Source organism: Mesocricetus auratus, unplaced genomic scaffold (assembly GCF_017639785.1).
Source record: "Mesocricetus auratus isolate SY011 unplaced genomic scaffold, BCM_Maur_2.0 Super-Scaffold_100008, whole genome shotgun sequence".
Taxonomy (NCBI): domain Eukaryota; kingdom Metazoa; phylum Chordata; class Mammalia; order Rodentia; family Cricetidae; genus Mesocricetus; species Mesocricetus auratus.
The window spans coordinates 81,469,497-81,488,080 of NW_024429192.1; the positions used below are offsets into that span (position 1 = coordinate 81,469,497).

Genomic DNA, 18,584 nt, shown 5'->3' on the forward strand with positions numbered 1-18,584 from the left:
GCTGGGACTAAAGGGGTGTGCCATCACCGCCTGGCCCCTTTATGTATTTTAAGACAGCAATTCATGTAGCTCAAGCTAGCCTGCAGCATTCCATGTAACCATGAGGATGACCCTGAACCCCTGCTTTCACCTCCCAAGTGCTAGGATTACAGGTGTAAGCCACATCCCCCAAATTTGTTGGTGTTTCTTCTGCTTTGTTTTTCAGACATGGTCTTCCTGTGTAAGTGCACCCTGGCCTTGGATTTTTGATCTTCCTGCTTCTGCCTGTTGAGGGCTAGAATGATAGGCATGAGCTCCACACCTGGTTTCCAACAACGTTTTTTTGGTTGTCACATCTTAGACACAGATGCCACCAGCATCCAGTGAGTGGAAGCCTGAGGTGCTGCTGAGCATGTACCCCCACTACAAAGAGCTGTGCCATTATAAAGGTGAGCAGAAGCATTGCTGGTCTAAAGTTGAGTTTGGAGGTCTTCGGATGCTATAACCAAGTTTACATCTGGCAGGTGATGGGGAGGCTGTGAATGATGGCTCTGGAGTGGCTCCAAACAACACCAGGCATCCACAGCTAGACAAGCTCAGCTTGCTGGACCACTCCCATCGTCCTCTGGCTGACTACCCGTTGGAGGGCACCCTGCATGTCCCGATTGCGCAGTGTGTAGATGGCCGGGTACAGCAGGGGTGTGAGGTTTATGTAGATGAGGGACACCAGCTTATCTTCCTCCAGGGAGCGGCTGCTCAAGGGTCTGGCGTACATGGCTGTGGCACAGCCATAGTGGAGCACGGCCACTGTGAGATGGGATGCCACCGTGTTGAATGCCTTGCGGCGGCCAGCGCCATCCCCCACCCCCAGGATGACCACCAGTACCCTGGTGTAGGACAGCAAGATGAGGATTAGGGGCAGCACCAGTAGAAGCATACAGGCTGCCAGTAACACGTGTTCCTGAAGGTCCCGGTTCCCACAGGCCAGAATCAACACGGCTGGGAGGTCACAGAAGACGTGATTGACAAGGCCACCATGGCAGAAAGGCAGCTGGAATATAGCCGTGGTGAGGCCTAAGGCTAGGACAGAGCCACCCAAACAGCAGGAAGCTAGAAGGGCCCAGCAGAGCCCAGTGGTCATGAGTTGAGGGTAGTAGAGAGGGCGGCAGATAGCCAGGTAGCGGTCCAGGGCCATGGCTGCCAGCAGCAGGCACTCAGAGCCACCCAGAGCCACGAATAGACCCATTTGGGCAGCGCAGGTAGAGGGCGCAACCGCCTGGCCACCGGGAGGCAGGAGGAATCCAGCCAGCATTCGTGGAGTGAGTACCAGCGTGTAGGCCACCTCGACTGCAGACAGTGAGCCCAAGAAGAAGTACATGGGTGTGTGCAAAGTGGGTTCTGCCAGGGCCAGGCCCAGAATGAGCAAGTTCCCAGCCAGGGTGGCCAAGTAGAGTGGCAAGAGGAGCGAGAACAGCAGCACGCGGAGGCCCTGAGGCCACCCGGAGAAACCTAGGATAACAAATTCCTGCGGTGCGGTCCAGTTGGGCTCAGACCAGTGGCTCGAGTTGGGGCCTGGTGGAGGACAAACCAGAGAGAAGCATCATGGTGGACATCTTCCTCCTAAGATCCGTGTGCCTTTATCTTCTCCTGGACCCAGGAACTCTGTGTCAGCCCTCTATATCCTGCCCTGTGACGGTTTGTTTTAATATTTTTTATTATTATTATATGTATCTACATGCGAATGTGCCCGTGGGAGACAGAAGAGGACACTGGATCTCCTGGAGATGGAGTTACAGACTATTGTGAGCTGCCCAGTGTTGGTGCCGCAAGAGAGCTTGAGGCTGGTAACAGCCAAGGGTCTTAATGAACAATAGCCCTGCATATATGGATTAAGCCATAGTGACGACTAAAACTGTCTCATGACTGAGGCCTCCTCCTCTATGCTCCACACTCTGTGTTCAACCACCCTCTTCCCTGCAAGCATTTCCACTCACACACCAAATTCCATGCGGTCTTATTTTGACTTGACTCATGGTTTTCAAGTCAAACCTCCCTTTTTTTCTGGACATAGAGCTTACCAGGACTGGAAATAGGTAGTCCTGGATCAATTTTCTCTCTAGCACCTTCAAGTAAAATGAGGGACCATACTCTGCCAAAGGAACCTCATTCCACACTTCCTTCTATCTCATGATCTTCCTTGTCTTTCTCCTGGGCAGTCACAACTGACCCTAGTGGGTCCATTCACTCCCAGTGAGAATCTTTTAATCACACTTTAAAGTCTGACTGTATGTGCTTGTGCTTGTGCTTGTGTGCGCGCAATATGCGTGTGTGTGTGTGTGTGTGTAGACCGAATGTCAATATTCAGTGACTTCCTTAATCCCTCTCCATCTTATTTTTTTTTTTTTGAGACAGGGCCCCTCATTGAACCCAGGGCTTATTATGCGTGTCTCTTTAATGTGGGTTCTGGGACTTGAACTCAGGTCCTCATGCTTGTAAACAAGCACTTTGCTGACTGAGTTCTCTCTCCAGCTTCACATTTTATTTTTATTTTATTTTGAAACAAGTTCTCTGTATGCGGCTCAGGCAGACTTCAGATTCATGATCTTCCTGCCTCAACTTCCCACGTGCCTTGGTTGTCCTTCTAATGACTTCACCACCAACTGTAGTGAGGTTTTTTTTTTTTTTTTGGTTTTTTTCGAGACAGGGTTTCTCTGTGGCTTTGGAGGCTGTCCTGGAACTCACTTTGTAGACCAGGCTGGCCTCAAACTCACAGAGATCCGCCTACCTCTGCCTGCCAAGTGCTGGGATTAAAGGCATGTGCCACCAACGCCCGGCTGAGTTTTTTTTTTTTTAATCAAGAACAGAAGTCAGGTCCTTGCTTCATTATCTACCCCTTGCTTTCAGGATGAATTTACTTCCCTCAGCTCATTTCTCTCATCATCCTTCATGATGTTGAGGCAGCCTCACTGCTCATCAGTTTCCTCTCTGCACCGTGACCCCGTTGGATGGTCTCTGTTCCCACATGCTCCCTATCTTTCTATCTGCTATTTTCTTTCTGGATTCCTCTGGGACCTCATACTGTCTATCTGGAAATTTTTAGGCTGAGTGTATAAGTCTGCTGTATAGAACTTATCCAGTGAGGGGCTGAGGTGCGGTTCAGTGGTAGAGCACCTGCCTAGCAGGCAAAAGGCCCTGACTGACATCCTTGGCACTGCCAGCAAAACAAAATAAACACACACGCATAGACCCCTCTAGACTGTTTGGAAAAGTTCTATTCAACCTCCAAAGCTGCAGTACTTATATGCCTGTCCCCAGGCAGGTTGGATGTCACTCTCTGAAGCTACAGTTGCCACAGCAACACTACCAACCTCAGCCTTCTGGGATGGACAGTCTGAGCTATGGCTGTGTTGTTTACTGAATTACTGAACGTTGAGGAATCAATTCTCGCACATGTGTGATGCACTACCACAGGCCCTTAGTTATCTCCCCAGCCTGCGTTTCCAGCCCTGTGACCTCAGAGAGCCCCTGGCCTCACCCTTCCATACAGTAACTGCTCCAGATTCTCCCTAAACATGTTCTTGACACTTTCCATCCCTGTGACCATCGGCCTCAGCTGAGATGTGCAACTAATCACTTTCCTATTCAATACCTCCGGAGCTATTAGAATCGATCCATCTCCACACCTGGCTACCAAAGGTCATGTCAACTGTGTTATGCATTTTCTCTCTTTCTCTTCTCATCCTCCATGCCTTAACATTTTCCTTCACCATCATCATCTTCATCATCACCCCGTTATTACCATCATCACCACTATCATCACCGCCATCATTTTTTTATGATGCTTCAGATGGACAAGTCTTCTACTATTGGATGACATCCCTACCCCCTGATAATTTTGAGACAGTGTTTCACTGTACAGTTCATGCTGGCTTCAGACTCTAAAATCAATGGTTCCCAACCAGTGGGTTGTGACCCCTTTAGGGGTTGAACAACACTTTTATAGGGGTCACAAAAAAGAGTCACAATAGCAGCAGAATTATAGTTATGAAGCAGCAACAAAAACGATTTTATGGTGGGGGGCCACCACAACATGAGGAACTGTATTAAAGGGTTGCAGCAGTGCGGAGGTTGAGAACCACTGCTCTAACTCCTCCTGCTGCAGCCCCTTGAATATTGAGAGTATAGGTATATGCTACTGCATCCAGATTTTTTTTGAGGAGCCTGAAGTATTTTTGGAGGCCAAGCAACCATCCTTCCACTGAGCCATATCTCTAGTCCCCCTTAAAGACTAACTCAAGCTCTGAGACTGGAGAGATGAACTCAAGAGATGGGAAAATATTTGTCTTATGAGCATGAGGACCTGAGTTCAATCCCCAGGACCCGTTTTCTTTCTTTCTTTTTGTTTTTTTAAAGGCAGGTATGGAGACACACACCTATAGCCCCAGCACTGAGAAGGTAGAGGTAGGATTCTTAGGGCTCACTGGCCATCTAATGTGGCATAGTTGCTGAGTTTGCGGCAAGCAGTCCACATTCATGCACACGGGTGTACCTGCATACACTCTAGCATGCATATACAACAAACACGTACAAAGGTAACTCAAGTTCATCTCTCCCCAGAAGCTCAGCTGGCTGGGTCCAGTCCCTGCTTCCTTAGAGGTGCTCACCCACCTACCTTCAACGCCATGAGACCGAGAGAGTAGGCTGAGATGAAGTCCCACCATCACTGGAGCTGTCCTCTGTAGTTAGTCAATGGTTCCTCTCCTCACTGGAGGCCCACAATGTCTCTTCTCCATCTGTTATTTTGTGGCACTATAAAAAGTTGAGTTTGTAGTTGTGTTCTTATTTCAAAATAAGCTGTCTTTTTTTGTCTTTTCCCTATGCAGCCCTGGCTGTCCTGGGACATGCTTAGTAGGACGGCTGACCTTGAACTCATAAATCCACCTGCTGGGATTAAAGGTAAGCACCACTGCCACCAGCCATAAACTGTCTTTTAAAAAATATGTACATGTGAGCACATATACCTGTCTGTGTGAGTGTGTGTCACGCTGGCTAGAGGTCACCCCAGAGATCTTCCTCAACAACTCTCTTCTTTTTAGAAGATTTTACTTTAGTTCTGTGTATTTGTGTCTCTGTGTGGATATGTGCACCTATGTGTGGGTGCCGGAGGGGGCCAAAGGAGGCTGTTGGATTCCCTGGAGCTGGAGTTACAGGTGATTGTGAGTCACCAAATGTGTGTGCTGACAACTGAACTTGGCTCCTCTGGAAGTAGCCAGTGTTCTTAATGCCTAAGCCATCTCTCCAAACCCTCCACCTTATTTAGGTCTATTACTGAACCTAGAACTCACTGATTTGGCTAAGACTGGTTGGCCAGCAAGCCCTGGGGTCCACCTCCCCAGCACACACTGGCACACCTGGCAGTTACATAGGTGCCAGTGGTCGGAACTCAGGTCCTCATTCTTGCAAAGCACACACTTTACCCACTGGGTCGTTTTCACAGCCCCTATATCACTCTTTATTTTTTTGAGACAGGGTTTCTTTGTGTTCTTCAGATTGTCTTAGGACTTACTCTGTAGACCAGGCTGGCCTTGAATTTACAGAGATTGGCCTGTCTTTGCCTCTTGAGTGCTGGGACTAAAGATGTGCACCACCATGACCGACTTCATCTTATTCTTTTGAAAGATAGTTTAGGCTTCTCAAAAAATCCTAAAAATATTAATACATACAGTGCCTGTAAACCCACCACTGGAGAGGTTAAAGCAGGAGGGTGGTGAGTTCAAGACCAGCTTGGGCTCAATAATGAAGCCCTGTCTCAAAAGCATCAATGAGGACAGCAAGGTGGCTCAGTGAGAGAAGATGCCTGCTGTCAAGCCTAACAGCCTGAGTTTGATCCCCAGGACCCACACAGAGGGAGGAGAGAGCCCATTTCCCCAAGCTGTCCTCTGACCTATGCTTGCAATAAAGGAATACATGGATTTTTTTTCTGAAGGTGTGTGATAGTCTTAATCCAAAGACTTATAAGGCAAAGGCAAGCAGATCTCTGTGACTTCAGACTAATAATCTAGAAAGCAAATTCTTGGCCAACTACGGCTACATAAGTGAGATTCTGTCAAAAAAAAAGTTAAGTAAAACCCTTTAAAGGAAATAATTATATAAGCAGAAGATGTTTTACTTGATCTAAGCACCACACAGCAACTAGACATTAAAACATACTTTTTTGTGTTTTTTTTGTTTTGTTTTGTTTTTTGTTTTTTTGAGACAGGTTTCTCTGTAGCTTTGGAGGCTGTCCTGGAACTCGCTCTGTAGACCAGGCTGGTTTCGAACTCACAGAGATCCGCCTGCCTCTGCCTCCTGAGTGCTGGGACTAAAGGTGTGCGTCACCAATGCTCAGCACTTTTTTGTGTTTTTAAAAAGATTTCTTTTTGTTTTGCCTATGTGTATACTTGCAGTGCCCGAGAAAGTCAAAAGAAGGCATAGGATCCCCTCAAACAGGAGATAGAGACCATTGTTAGCCTCCATGTGAGCCCTGGGAATCTAACCACGTCCTCTGGAGGAACAGCCACTGAGCAACCACTGAGCTGTCACTCCAATTTTATTTATAATTTGTCTTTTGTTTATTTGCTTTGTTGTTTGCTCCAAAAATTTTGTTTTTATATGCCAGCTAAAAATAAAAATTTAAAGGCCTTTGCTTTCTTTTCAAGAGCTCATGAACAAGTCTGAAGGTCAGACTGTGTGGTACACACCTGCATTTCCAGCACTTGGGAGACTGAGGCAGGGGGATCTTGAGTTTGAGAGGTCTGCTTAGATAATGAGACCCTGTTTCAACTTCCCTAACTAACTAACTAACTAACTAACTAACTAACTAACTAACTAACTATCATCACCATTGTCGTCAGGAGATTCTGTCTCCTGAGTGCTGGGATTAAAGGTGGGAGCCACCATGGCCTGGCTACGAATGATAAATGTTACTCTGAGATACCATCTTGCTCCTGTCAGAGTGGCTAAAATAAAAAATACCAATGACAGTTTATGCTGGAGAGGATATGGAGAAAGGGCAACATTCCTCCACTGCTGGTTGGAGTGCAAACTCTTACAGTCACTATGGAAATCAGTCTACCATAAGATCCAGTAATTCCACTCTTAGGCATATACCCAAAAGATGCACATTTATACAATAACTATGTTCGTAGCATCATTATTTGTAATAGCCAGAACCTGGAAGCAACCTAGATGCCCCTCAACTGAAGAATGGATAAAGAAAATGTGGTACATTTACACAATGGAGTTCTACTCAGCAGAAAAAAAATCAATGGAATCTTGAAATTCACAGGCAAATGGATGGCACTAGAAGAAACCATCCTGAATAAGGTAACCCAGTCACAAAAAGACAAATATGGTGTATACTCACTCATATGGATTTTAGACATAGAGCAAAGGATTACCAGAGAAGTTAGGAAACAAGGAGGATCCTAAGAAAGACATACTTGGTCCCCCGCAGAAGGGAAAAGGAACAAGATCTCTTGAGCAAATTGGGAGCATGGGGGGAAGGGAGAGGGAGTTAGAGAAAGAGAAGGGGAGAAGAGGAGGGGAGAGGAGGACATGAGGGAGCAGGAAGATTGTGTTGGGGGAAGAATAGAAGAGAGCAAGAAAAGAGATACCAAAATAGAGGGAGTCATTATAGGTTTAAAGAGAAATCTGGCACTAGGGACATGTCCAGAGATCTACAAGGATGACCCCAACTAACAATCTAAGCAATAATGGAGAGGCTACCTTAAATGCTCTTCTCCGATAATGAGATTGATGACTACCTTATATGCTATCCTAGAGCCTTCATCCAATAGCTGATGTAAGTAGAATCAGACACCTACAGCTAAACACTGATCTGAACTCCTGGCATTCAGTTGCAGAGAGGGAGGAGTGATGAGCAAAGGGATCAAGACCAGGCTGGAGAAACCCACAGAAACAGCTGACCTGAACAAGGGGGAGCTCATGGACCCTAGACTGATAGCTGGGAAACCAGCATAGGACCAACCCAGAACCCCTGAACGTGGGTGTCAGTTAGGAGGCTTGGGCAATCTATGGGGCCTCTGGTAGTGGATCAGTGTTTATCCCTAGTACACGAATAGACTTTGGGAGCCCACTCCACATAGAAGGATGCTCTCTCAGCCTAGACACATGGAGGAGGGTGTAGGCCCTGCTCCAATGATATGACAGACTTTGAAGATCCCTCATGGAAGGCCTCATTCTCCTTGGGGAGCAGAAAGCAGATGGAATAGGGGGCTGGTGGGGGGCAGGGGAGGAGGGGAGGGAGAGGGAACTGGTATTGACATGTAAAACCAACTTGTTTTTAATTTAAATAATAATAAAAATATATCTATTGTTTAAAAAAGTAAGCAAAAGCAAGCAAGCAAAAAACAAGCAAACAAACAAAGAGAAGAAACCAAGGCTCTTCCTAGCTGTCCCAGTGTGTGTAGGTGTCAGTGCACAAGTGCTGGTGCACACCCTTTCGGCTCTGGGCTACCCTCAGGTAACAGTGAGCTCTAGGACTTGGTCTTTGATGTGGTATGGCGGTGTTGTTATTGAAGCAGGGTCTTGTGTAGCCCAGGTTGGCCTAGAATTCAATACATAGCTGAGGATGACCCTGAACTCGACCCAGCTCTTCCTCCCTGAATGCTGACTTGACAGACATGTGCTACCACACCTAGTTTCTGTGCATGCCAGATACACACTATCAACTGAGCCAAGTCCTCAGCCCTCTGGTGATGTGTTACCCAAGTCACATTTCTCCCCTAGGTGTCAGGTTCCTCCCCTGAGGGATCTGATGGGGCTTTGGGGCTCACCTATGTTTCAGCTAAGGTCATACTCCCCTGCCATCAGAGATCACAGGGAAATTCTTGTCTTCTTAAATGCCAGCAGTATCCTCAGGCCCCAGGATGGTGTCAGAGACTGTTTTAAGTGCTGTGTGTGATGCAACTGGTGGAAGGGTCCCTACAGGTAGGAAGTACCAATGGGTTAAAAACACACCAGAGCTTGTAAGATAGCTCAGCGAGTAGAGGTGCTTGCTGCCAAGGCTGCCAATGTGAGTTCAATCCCAGGGACCTGCTTGTAGGACAACTCCCAGAAGTTGATCTCTAATGGCAGTGTGTGCATATTGCATTTGTGCATGTGGGACACACATACACACACACACACAAAACCAAAACCACACACACAAATACATACACACCAAACAAACAAACAAATGAAATGAAAATTAAAAAAAAATTGGGTGTGGTGAGACACACCTTTAATCCCAACACTTTAGAGACAGAAGTGCTATGAGTTTGTGGTTAGCTCTGTCTATATATCCAGTTCCAGACCAGCCAGGACTACTTATTGAAATTCTGTCTCATACATAAATGGGTGAAAAAAGACAAGACTAACACAGCAAGATGTGTTTGACTTTCTCTTGGCTTCCTGTCTACCACATCCTACTTTAGATGCAAATATTTATCTGGAGAGATGGAGCAAGCAGTGGAAGAGAGAAGGAAGCTGGGCAGAGACTTGAATATACCCAGATTTCATTCACCTGTTGCCCCTTTCAGGCCAGATAGCCTGGAGTATGTAGTGGTGAGCATGGAGGCCCTACCTCAAAGCAAGGCGGAAGGTGAGGGCTGACTTTAGTCTTCTGATCACCATTTGTGCGCTATGGCATATGTGTGATCAGAGAGAGAGAGAGAGAGAGAGAGAGAGAAGAGAGAGAGGGAGAGAGGAGAGAAAGGGAGAGAGAGAGGGAGAGGGAGAGAGAAAGGAGGGAGAAGGAGAGGGGGAGGGGGAGGGAAGGAGAGGGAGAGGCAGAGGCAGAGGGAGAGAGAGGAAAGAGAGGGAGAGGGAGAGAGAGGTTCTCGTCTTTATCTCCCATTCCCATTCCTACAGTTCCATAGTCCCTGGGTCCTGGTATCGCTTCCGCCTTAGTCTTCAGTAGCCATGTTTCCGCATTCCTTTTAACCCTGATGGGAAGGGAGAACAGTTACCACTACCACAACTGACATCACTACAACTACAGTCCCTTCACAGTGTACAAATGATGTTCTAAGCACTATCCACACACAGTGTCACTTCCTACATAGGCACAGCCTATGATCTGAAAGCCAGTTGTGTAAAGGCATTATTACTGATTCATAGATGAGGAAGCTGAGACCAGAGAAGAGGACTTATCAAAGGGGAGTCACCCAGCTTCTCCCTGCACTAGTGTATCTTCCAGATGTTGATATCAAAATCTGCTCTCACGGAAGAGGCTTGCTGCACTTTGTATCTCTCTCATGTCTCTCCGTTTATCGGAGGAGGAGATGAGAAGAGGATGAAAGAAGGCCAAAGACTTGAGACACACAGAGAGACAAAGAGATGGACATCTGGAGAGACTCACAGCCAGGGGTGGCATGTGAGGCAGCTGTGTGCCTGCACACGAAGCATGCCAGACAAATGAGGACTAGACGCCTGTGCCATTGATGGAGCAGCCTAACTCATGTGGCTCAGAGGGCTCTGGGCTGCAAGAGTAGGGATGGGAGATAAAGAAAGAGAAATTTAGAGGAAAAGACCAGAGGAGAGATGGGGTAGGAAGAAGAGGAGGAAGAGGATGAGAGATTGAGAGACAGAGATAGATAGATAGATAGATAGATAGATGATAGATAGATGATAGATGATAGAAAGATAGATGATTGTTGGCTGGGAGGAAAAAAGATGTAGTGTGTGTGTATGTGAGACACACACACACACACACACACACACACAGAGAGAGAGAGAGAGAGAGAGAGAGAGAGAGAGAGAGAGAGAGAGAGAGAGAAGCGGGAGAAACGGAGAGAGAAGGACTGAAAGAGAGGAGAGAAATTTGAGAGGAAAAGATGAGATGGGGAGACAGATTAGAGAGGGAAAGATTAAAGAGAATAAGAAAAGAGAAAGACAGCACTCGGGAGGCAGAGGCAGGTGGATCTCTGTGAGTTCGAGGCCAGCCTGGTCTACAGAGAGAGTTCCAGGACAGCCTCCAAAACAATACAGAGAAACCCTGTCTCGGAAAAACCAAAAAAAAAAAAAAAAAAAAAACAGAAAAGAGAAAGAATTTGAGAGGGGAAGAGGGGAAGGGCTGAGAAGGAAGAGAAGGATGAACTAGGGAGGCAGAGAGACATGGAGAGCAAAAATGAAAGAGATTAGAATTTGCCGGGCGTTGGTGGCGCACGCCTTTAATCCCAGCACTCGGGAGGCAGAGGCAGGAGGATCTCTGTGAGTTCGAGGCCAGGCTGGACCCACAGCCTCCAAAACAGAGAAACCCTGTCTCATAAAACCAAAAAAAAAAAGAGATTAGAATTTGAGAGGAAAAGGTGAGAGAGAAGAGAGGAGAGGGAAGGGGGAGGGAATGAAGGAGGGAGAAAGGGGAGAGAGAGAGAAAGAGGGGGAGAGGGAGAGAGAGAGGGGGAGAGGAAGAGGGAGAGGGGGAGAGGGAGAGAAAGAGGGGGGAGAGGGAGTAGAAAGATTACCGTGGAGTTCATGAAACATGGTTTTCCATTGGGAAATACTCCTGGAAGCTTTGTGCTTCAATTACTGGTAGAGAGCCATCTTCTAAGGCTCCTTCCCTGCCGTGCCTGGAGGAAAATGACCAGAGTATGGAATATTGACGTAATCAAGGCACCCAGGCCCAAAGATGCTGAATTGCAACTCTCTTTGACCCCTAGCCTTCTGTTTGGCTGGCCTGCTCCCCACACACAGACTCTGACAACACTGAAAAGTCCCACCCAGGGCCACCGGTTTGCATTAGGAAGGTGACTTGGATCCTGCCTAGAAGTCTGAGCTCCAGCGATCACAAGACAGACCCACCACAGCTGCTTTTAAGAATCTCTCCCTCCCGGGTGCTCTGCCCCAGTCAGACCAGGTTGCCCACCAGCGTGTAATCAGTGTCTCTCTGATCCCGCCCACGTGCCCCTAACATCAGAATGTCTTTTTCCCACCTGGAAATGTACTCATCCTTTGAAGTCCACATCAAACACAAATATAAATGAAAATAAGGCAAACAAAAGCGATGAAATGCCAGCATCAATCACGGAAGGCTTTTGTAGAAACAGAAGCAGGCCAAGCCTATCTCGGCCCCATCTTCTGACTCCCCCGATAGTCAAACTTGTTTCAAAGCCGGGAGGAGATCCTTGAGAGATGCTTAATGGGTTTCCCAGGGCCCACTTAAGGGTCTAGCTTGAGCTAAAGCCCCAGAGTCTCGTTAGCACCTTCTCCCTGCCATTGTGTTGTCTGAGGAGTGTGGGGGTCTCAGAAGGAAGGGGCTTGAGGGACAGGAAGGAGAGAAACGTGGGAAATCAGAATTTCAGTATCTTGGGAGAAACTAAAACTTCTGGTCCAAGGAGACAGGAAGGCTGTCTCCCTGCAGTGATGACAACATCGAGAGTTGGGAGAGATGACCTCACAGGAATGAGTAGCCCAGGGCACTTTAAGAGAAGGTCCCTGGAGAAAGGAAGGAAAGTTCACTGTGGCTCTGTTCATATTTTCATGTAATTCACCAAAAGTTTGAACCCGGAAGTGACCAAGAATGTCATGGTTTAGAAGATTTTGAATAAGAGTGATGTCAATAGCATGGCAGTAACCTCTCAGTAAATGGCTCCACATCTGTCCACAGGCTAGAACACTCCAGGAAAGCCCAAGTTCAAATAAGAAGCCGCAGAGGGCTAGAGGGATGGAGTGGCCCATGCCTGCCATATAAGCACTAAGGATCTGAGTACTGCTGCCCTAGAGCCCATGTGAAAAACTGGGCATGGCAGCACATACTTGCAATCCCAGCACTGGGGAGGCAGAGACAGGGATCCCTGGGGGTTGCTGGCCAACCTGCTTAACCTGATCAGAGAGCCCCAGCTTCAGTGAGAGACTCTGTGCTTAAAAAAAAGGGGGAGTGGAGAATAATTGAAGACACCTATCTCCAAAGCTGGCACAACTCAGCCACAAGCTCCCCCATAGGAACAAGGACATCAGTGGCTTTCATCAACAGTTGCCCAGTAGCCCTTTGCACTGCCACACGCTCTCACAGCTTTCTTTGCCAAGGACCCTTGTAGTCTTCCCTGACATATGTGCTAGCAACTGGAGCTCCCTAAATTCCATGCCATCCTTTCCTCTTGGGGCTGGAGCCACCCCTCCCTGTACCCCTAGACCAAGTACCAATCCAGCCTGCTGGTAAAAGTTCTCATTTACCAAAGTCACTCTGTATAATCTGAAACAACTGCTATCTCTTCTCTCTCTCTCTCTCTCTCTCTCTCTCTCTCTCTCTCTCTCTCTCTCTCGTGTTGTGTGTGTCTCTCTCTGTCTCTGTCTCTATCTCTGTCTCTCTCTGTGTCCATCTGTGGGCGTGGAGGCAGAGTAAGATGTTGTGTGTCTTCCTCCATTGCTCTCCACCTTATTTTGAGACAGTGCCTCTAACTAAAACTGGACTTCTGGGCAGCGAGCCCCAGAGATCCACCCATCTCCACCTCTCCAGCACTGGGTTACAGGTGAACACCATAGCATCTTGTTTATACATGGGTGCTGGGGAACTGAACTCAAACCCCCAAACTTGTGTGGCAAACACTTTATCCACTGAACTTTCTTCCCAGCTCCTTGGCTGCTTCTTTAGATGCACAGACAATGGCTCAGGTCTGCAGGGAACACACACACACACACACACACACACACACACACACACACACACACACACACAAAGGCAATAGGACACTGGTAAATGAACACAACAGATCTCCAGCAACTGGCCCTAAATAAGAGATTTCTGTATTTATGGAAAAGAAATGTGAATAACGGGCTGGGGAGATGGCTCAGTGGTTAAGAACACTGACTGCTCTTGCAGAGGACTGGGGTTGATACCCAGCACCCACATGGCAGCTCACAATCTCTAACTTCAGTTTCAGGGGATCTGATGTCCTCTTCTGCCCTACAAAATCACTGCACACATGTGGTACACAGACAGGCAAGCAAAACACCCATACACATAAAATAATGAAATATTTTAAATTTAAACAATTGTCCTAAAGATACCTAAAAGGATGACTCAGCGTTGGGAAAGGAATGCATAAATAAAATGAGAATTTAACAAAGAGATTGAAATAATTAAAAAATACCAGGTGTTTGTTGTTTTATTTTTAAAACATTTATTATTATTACATGTATGTGAGTGCTTGTGTGTGTGTGTGTGTGTGTGTGTGTGTGTGCGTGCACCATGCTTATGCAGTATTCATGGAGAAGAGGGCATTGGATCCCCTGGAACTGGAGTTACAAATGGTTGTGAGCCACTATGTGGGTGCTAGGAATTGATCCCAAGAAGAGCAGCCAGTGCTTGTACCCCCTGAGCCATCTCTCTAGCTCTCCCTCCCATTTTTGCATTTTGAGACAGCCAATAAGAAGCAGAGAGATCAAATTGCCGCAAAGAAAGTCTAGGACCACATGAGTCCCCCAGTATATTCTACTAAACATTCACAAAGAATAGACTGTCTGGGGATAGTAGAACACACCTTTAATCCCAGCACCCAGGAGGCAGAGGCAGGCAGATCTCTGTGACATCAAAGTCAGAGTTCCAGGCTGGATGGGGCTACATAGTTACATCCTGTCTCCCAACAAGAAGCATAGAATGTGTACTACTCTTGCAGAAAACTTAAGTTTGGTTCCCAGTACCCACATATATCAACTCACAACCACCTGTAACTCCAGCTTCAGGTGATCTGAAACCCTCTTCTGACTTCTGTGAGTGCTTTTATTCACATGTAAACACACACACACACACACACCAACACACATGCACGCACTCATATACCACCAACACCACTACAATAGAAGATAAATCTTCAATATGACACAGGGATGGTCTGACATGGACAGATTTATAAATGTAATACATCTTATAAGTGGACTCAAAGGCAGAAATCACATGATCATCTCAACAGATGAAGGAAAAGCTTTGACAAACTCCAACATCTCTTCATGATAAAAGTCTCAGAGATAACAGTGGTTGACAAAACATATCTCAACATAATAAAGGCTATATATGAAAAACCTATAGCCAAAGTTATGTTAAGTGGAGAAACACCTGAAGGATTTCCACTAAAATCAGGACAAGACAAGGACATCCACTCTCCCTGTACTCATTTTATGTGATACTTGAAATCCTTGCTAGAGCAGTAAGACAAGAAAAGGAAATAAAAAGATACAAGTAGGAAAGGAAGAAGTTATAGTATCTCTGTTTACACATAACACAACTTTTATATGTAACTGGTCTTAATGGCTCCATCAAAAAACTAGAATCGGTAAACACTTTGAGCAAGGCAGCAGAATACAAAATCAACATATAAAAATCTGTGGCCTTCCTATGTATCAAATGGCAAACATCCTGAGAAAGAAATCAGGGAAACATTTCCATTCACAATACCTTTAAGAAAGAAAGAAAATTCTGAAGAACCTGAGTAGTGGTGGCACATGCCTTTAATCCCAGCACTCAGGAGGCAGAGGAAGGAGGGTCTCTGTGAATTCAAAACCAGCCTGGTCTACAGGGAAAGTTCCAGGACAGCCAGGGCTACAAAGAGAAACTCTGTCTTGAAAAACTTGAAAAACAAAAACAAAAACAAAATTCTGAAGGAAAAATAATGAGAAGACTCTAGAAGATCGAAAGGTCTTTCATGGTCCCGGGTTGGAAGAGTTAATATTGCCCACCTTACCAAAAAAAGTAATCTACAGATTCAATGTAATCCTAATCAAAATCCTCTTGGCACTCAGCATATAAATAAAAGTAAGTAAATAGAAAATATCGGCACAAAAGACCCTGGATAGTAAAATATTCAGTAAAAAGAATATTGTGGAGGTAACACAATACCCAATTTCAAGTTATACTGTAATATCATAGCAATAGACACAGCGTGGTTCTGCCACAAAAGAGATGTCAGTCAATGGAACAGAATAGAAGACCCAGATATAACTTCACATAACTGTAGCTACTTGATTTTTTTTCAAAGATGCCAACAATACACAATGGAGAAAACACAGCCAATGGTGTTGGGAAAACTGCATGGGTACATGTCAAAGGCACTAGGTCCTTCTCTCTCATGCTACACAAAACCCAACTCCAAATGGATCAAGGGAACTCTGAAACTGCTAACAGAAAAGTCAGGGCATGTGGGACCGGATGTAGGCATAGGAAAAGACTTACGGCAAACGACTCCGAACACGGGGAAATAAGACGACTATTGACAAACGGGACCTCATGATATTAAGGCATGGTCTCCCTTGTTCTGTACAACAAGGAGATGGAAATCGCATCTATAGAATACGTTTTTCGGTCTTTCCCAAGGGTTCCTTGTGTGTCAAAGCCCATCTTTCACACACTCAAAATGATGTGTGATTTTGATGACTCCGCCTTAGCCTTCACGTGCTGTATTTTAGCAAATCTGCTCCAGTGGCCACTGAGGGAAGGGAGCACAGGGGATAATGAAGTGCTACTGTGAACAGTCACTAGAGGGCAGCACTTTATCCCAGTCCACTGGAAACAGGAGGGCTTTCCTGCAGGTGTCTCCTTCAGGACCCTTTCATAGAAGCCTCGGGGAGTAAGAGCTGGAATGTTCTTTCTCTACAAGTTTAGGCTACACATGTCTAAGCCAAGCGTAACAGCTCAAGGCAACGGGATTCCTCTTGGGGAAATCACTCTACTTCTTTCCAATTACAGAGGGGGAAATGCAGTCTCAGACGGGAGCAGGTGCGTGTTGATAAACGCGTGGCAATGGTGCTTTTGTGGAGGACAGAGGGAAACATCCAGTGCCGACTCTCACCTTCCACCTTGTTTGAGTCCACCTCGTTTGAGGTAGAGTCTCTCTTTTTTTCTGATGCAAACACCAGGCTAGCTAGACAGCAAACTTCTGGGGGAGTCTCCGACTCCATCTCATGTCCGCTCCCCTAGGAGTCCCCAACACCAAGATTACAGGTGTATACGGTACAGATACGGCTCTGGAGATTTGAACTCAGCTCCTCACATTACTGTGGCAAGCATTTAACTCACTGAGACATCTCCCAGCGCCTGGGTGGCAGAGTGAAGTCTTTGGGACGTGATTAGGTGATGAGGGGTGGAACCCTCATGAATGGTATTCGTGTCCTTATAAAAGCAGTTCCAGGGACCGGAGCTCTGGCTCAGTGGTTAAGAGTGCTTGCTACTGTTCCAGAGGACCGAAGTTCAGTTCCTAGCATCCACCTAGGTTTGCTTATGAACACCTCTAATTCCAGCTCCAGGCAATCTGATGCCCTTTTCTGCTTTCCCAGGCCCATACCTGCACATGTGTGCTCAGACACACACACAGATGACACCTGAGTAAAAATGAATGCTTGTAAAGTAGTTCCAGAGTCTCCTGTATCTGCATTCTGCACTGTGGAAGTTCTCGCCAGAACCTGGCTGCGCTATATTGACCTCATACTCCAGCTCCAGAGCTGTGAGCAAGAAATGTTTATGTGCTGCCGAAGCTACGCCCTTCACTTCAGCATCCCACAGCGACAAAACCTCCTCGAGATGGTCCATCCAAACCCACGCCCTTCACTACAGCATCCCACAGCGACAAAAACTCCTCGAGATGGTCCATCCAAACCCACGCCCTTCACTTCAGCATCCCACAGCGACAAAGCCTCCTCGAGATGGTCCATCCAAACATATGCACTATTGTTTTAAATGTTTTTGCTCTTTTTATCCTTTTGCCTTTTTGAGGGGCCCACCACCAAGCTCCCAAATAAAATCACACAGGGAGGCCTATTCTTACTAATGAATGCTCAACCGTATCTTGGCTTGCTTCTAGCCAGCTTTTCTTATCTTAAACTATCCCATCTATCTTTTGCCTCTGGGATTTTCCTGTTCTCTTCTTTAGATTTTACTCTCACTCCGTGGATGGCTGTGTGGCTGGCCCCTGATTTCCTCCTCTCCTTGTTCTCCTGTTGCTCTCTTCCTTGGGTTCGCCTTCTATTTATATTTTGCCTGCTGGCCCCGCCTATCCTTGCTCCTGCCTCACTATTGGCCGTTCAGCTCTTTATAAGGACCACCAGGTGTTTTAGACAGGAACAGTAACATAGCTTCACAGAGTTAAACAAATGCAGTATAAAACAGAAGTCACACACCTTAAAATAATATTCCCCAACAATGCACTTCACTACAGCAGCCCACAGCGACAAAGCCTCTTCTAGAGGGTCCCTTTTTGGGTCACTTCTGATCTGTGCTCTCCGGCATCTGTACACTCCAGTCAATATTCTGACATGTGTGGGTGAAGTAGAATGCCCCAGCCCCTCCACTGGGCTTCTAGCCCTATCTGCCCCTTCAGGGAATCTGGGCTTCTCTCCAGGGCAGCTCAGCCTAGGAGAAAGAGGAGAGGAAAGACATTTGCCTCCTCACAATACAAAATTAAGGTGAGGGGATTTTTCTACAGCTGTTATTTCCAATATTTACTTATTTATTGTTTAATTTTGTGTGTACATGTGTATGTTATTTATTTATATTTATGTGTGTTTCTGTACATGTGTATACATATGCATGCCTGTGAAGGCCAGAGGACAACTTTCTTGACTTAGTTCTATCCTTC

General features: G+C 46.4%; 1 protein-coding gene across 1 annotated transcript; it reads right to left on the bottom strand.

Moving 5' to 3' along the window:
- Nucleotides 1-565: 565 nt before the first annotated feature.
- LOC101840679 (olfactory receptor 10AC1-like) lies at nucleotides 566-3,764 on the bottom strand. The gene is made up of 2 exons (XM_005080028.3): nucleotides 3,629-3,764; nucleotides 566-1,551 (listed from the first exon to the last, which is right to left on the bottom strand). Exons 1-2 carry the CDS (start codon nucleotides 3,762-3,764, stop codon nucleotides 566-568), a joined length of 1,122 nt encoding a protein of 373 aa, XP_005080085.3.
- Nucleotides 3,765-18,584: the final 14,820 nt, after the last annotated feature.

Excerpts from the sequence above, each read along its gene's own strand:
- LOC101840679 (XM_005080028.3), bottom strand. The coding sequence starts at position 3,764 with ATGATGAAGATGATGATGGTGAAGGAAAATGTTAAGGCATGGAGGATG. Across the intron at positions 1,552-3,628 it reads CGATTCTAATAGCTCCGGAG|GCCCCAACTCGAGCCACTGG; the intron begins GTATTGAATAGG and ends GTCCTCCACCAG.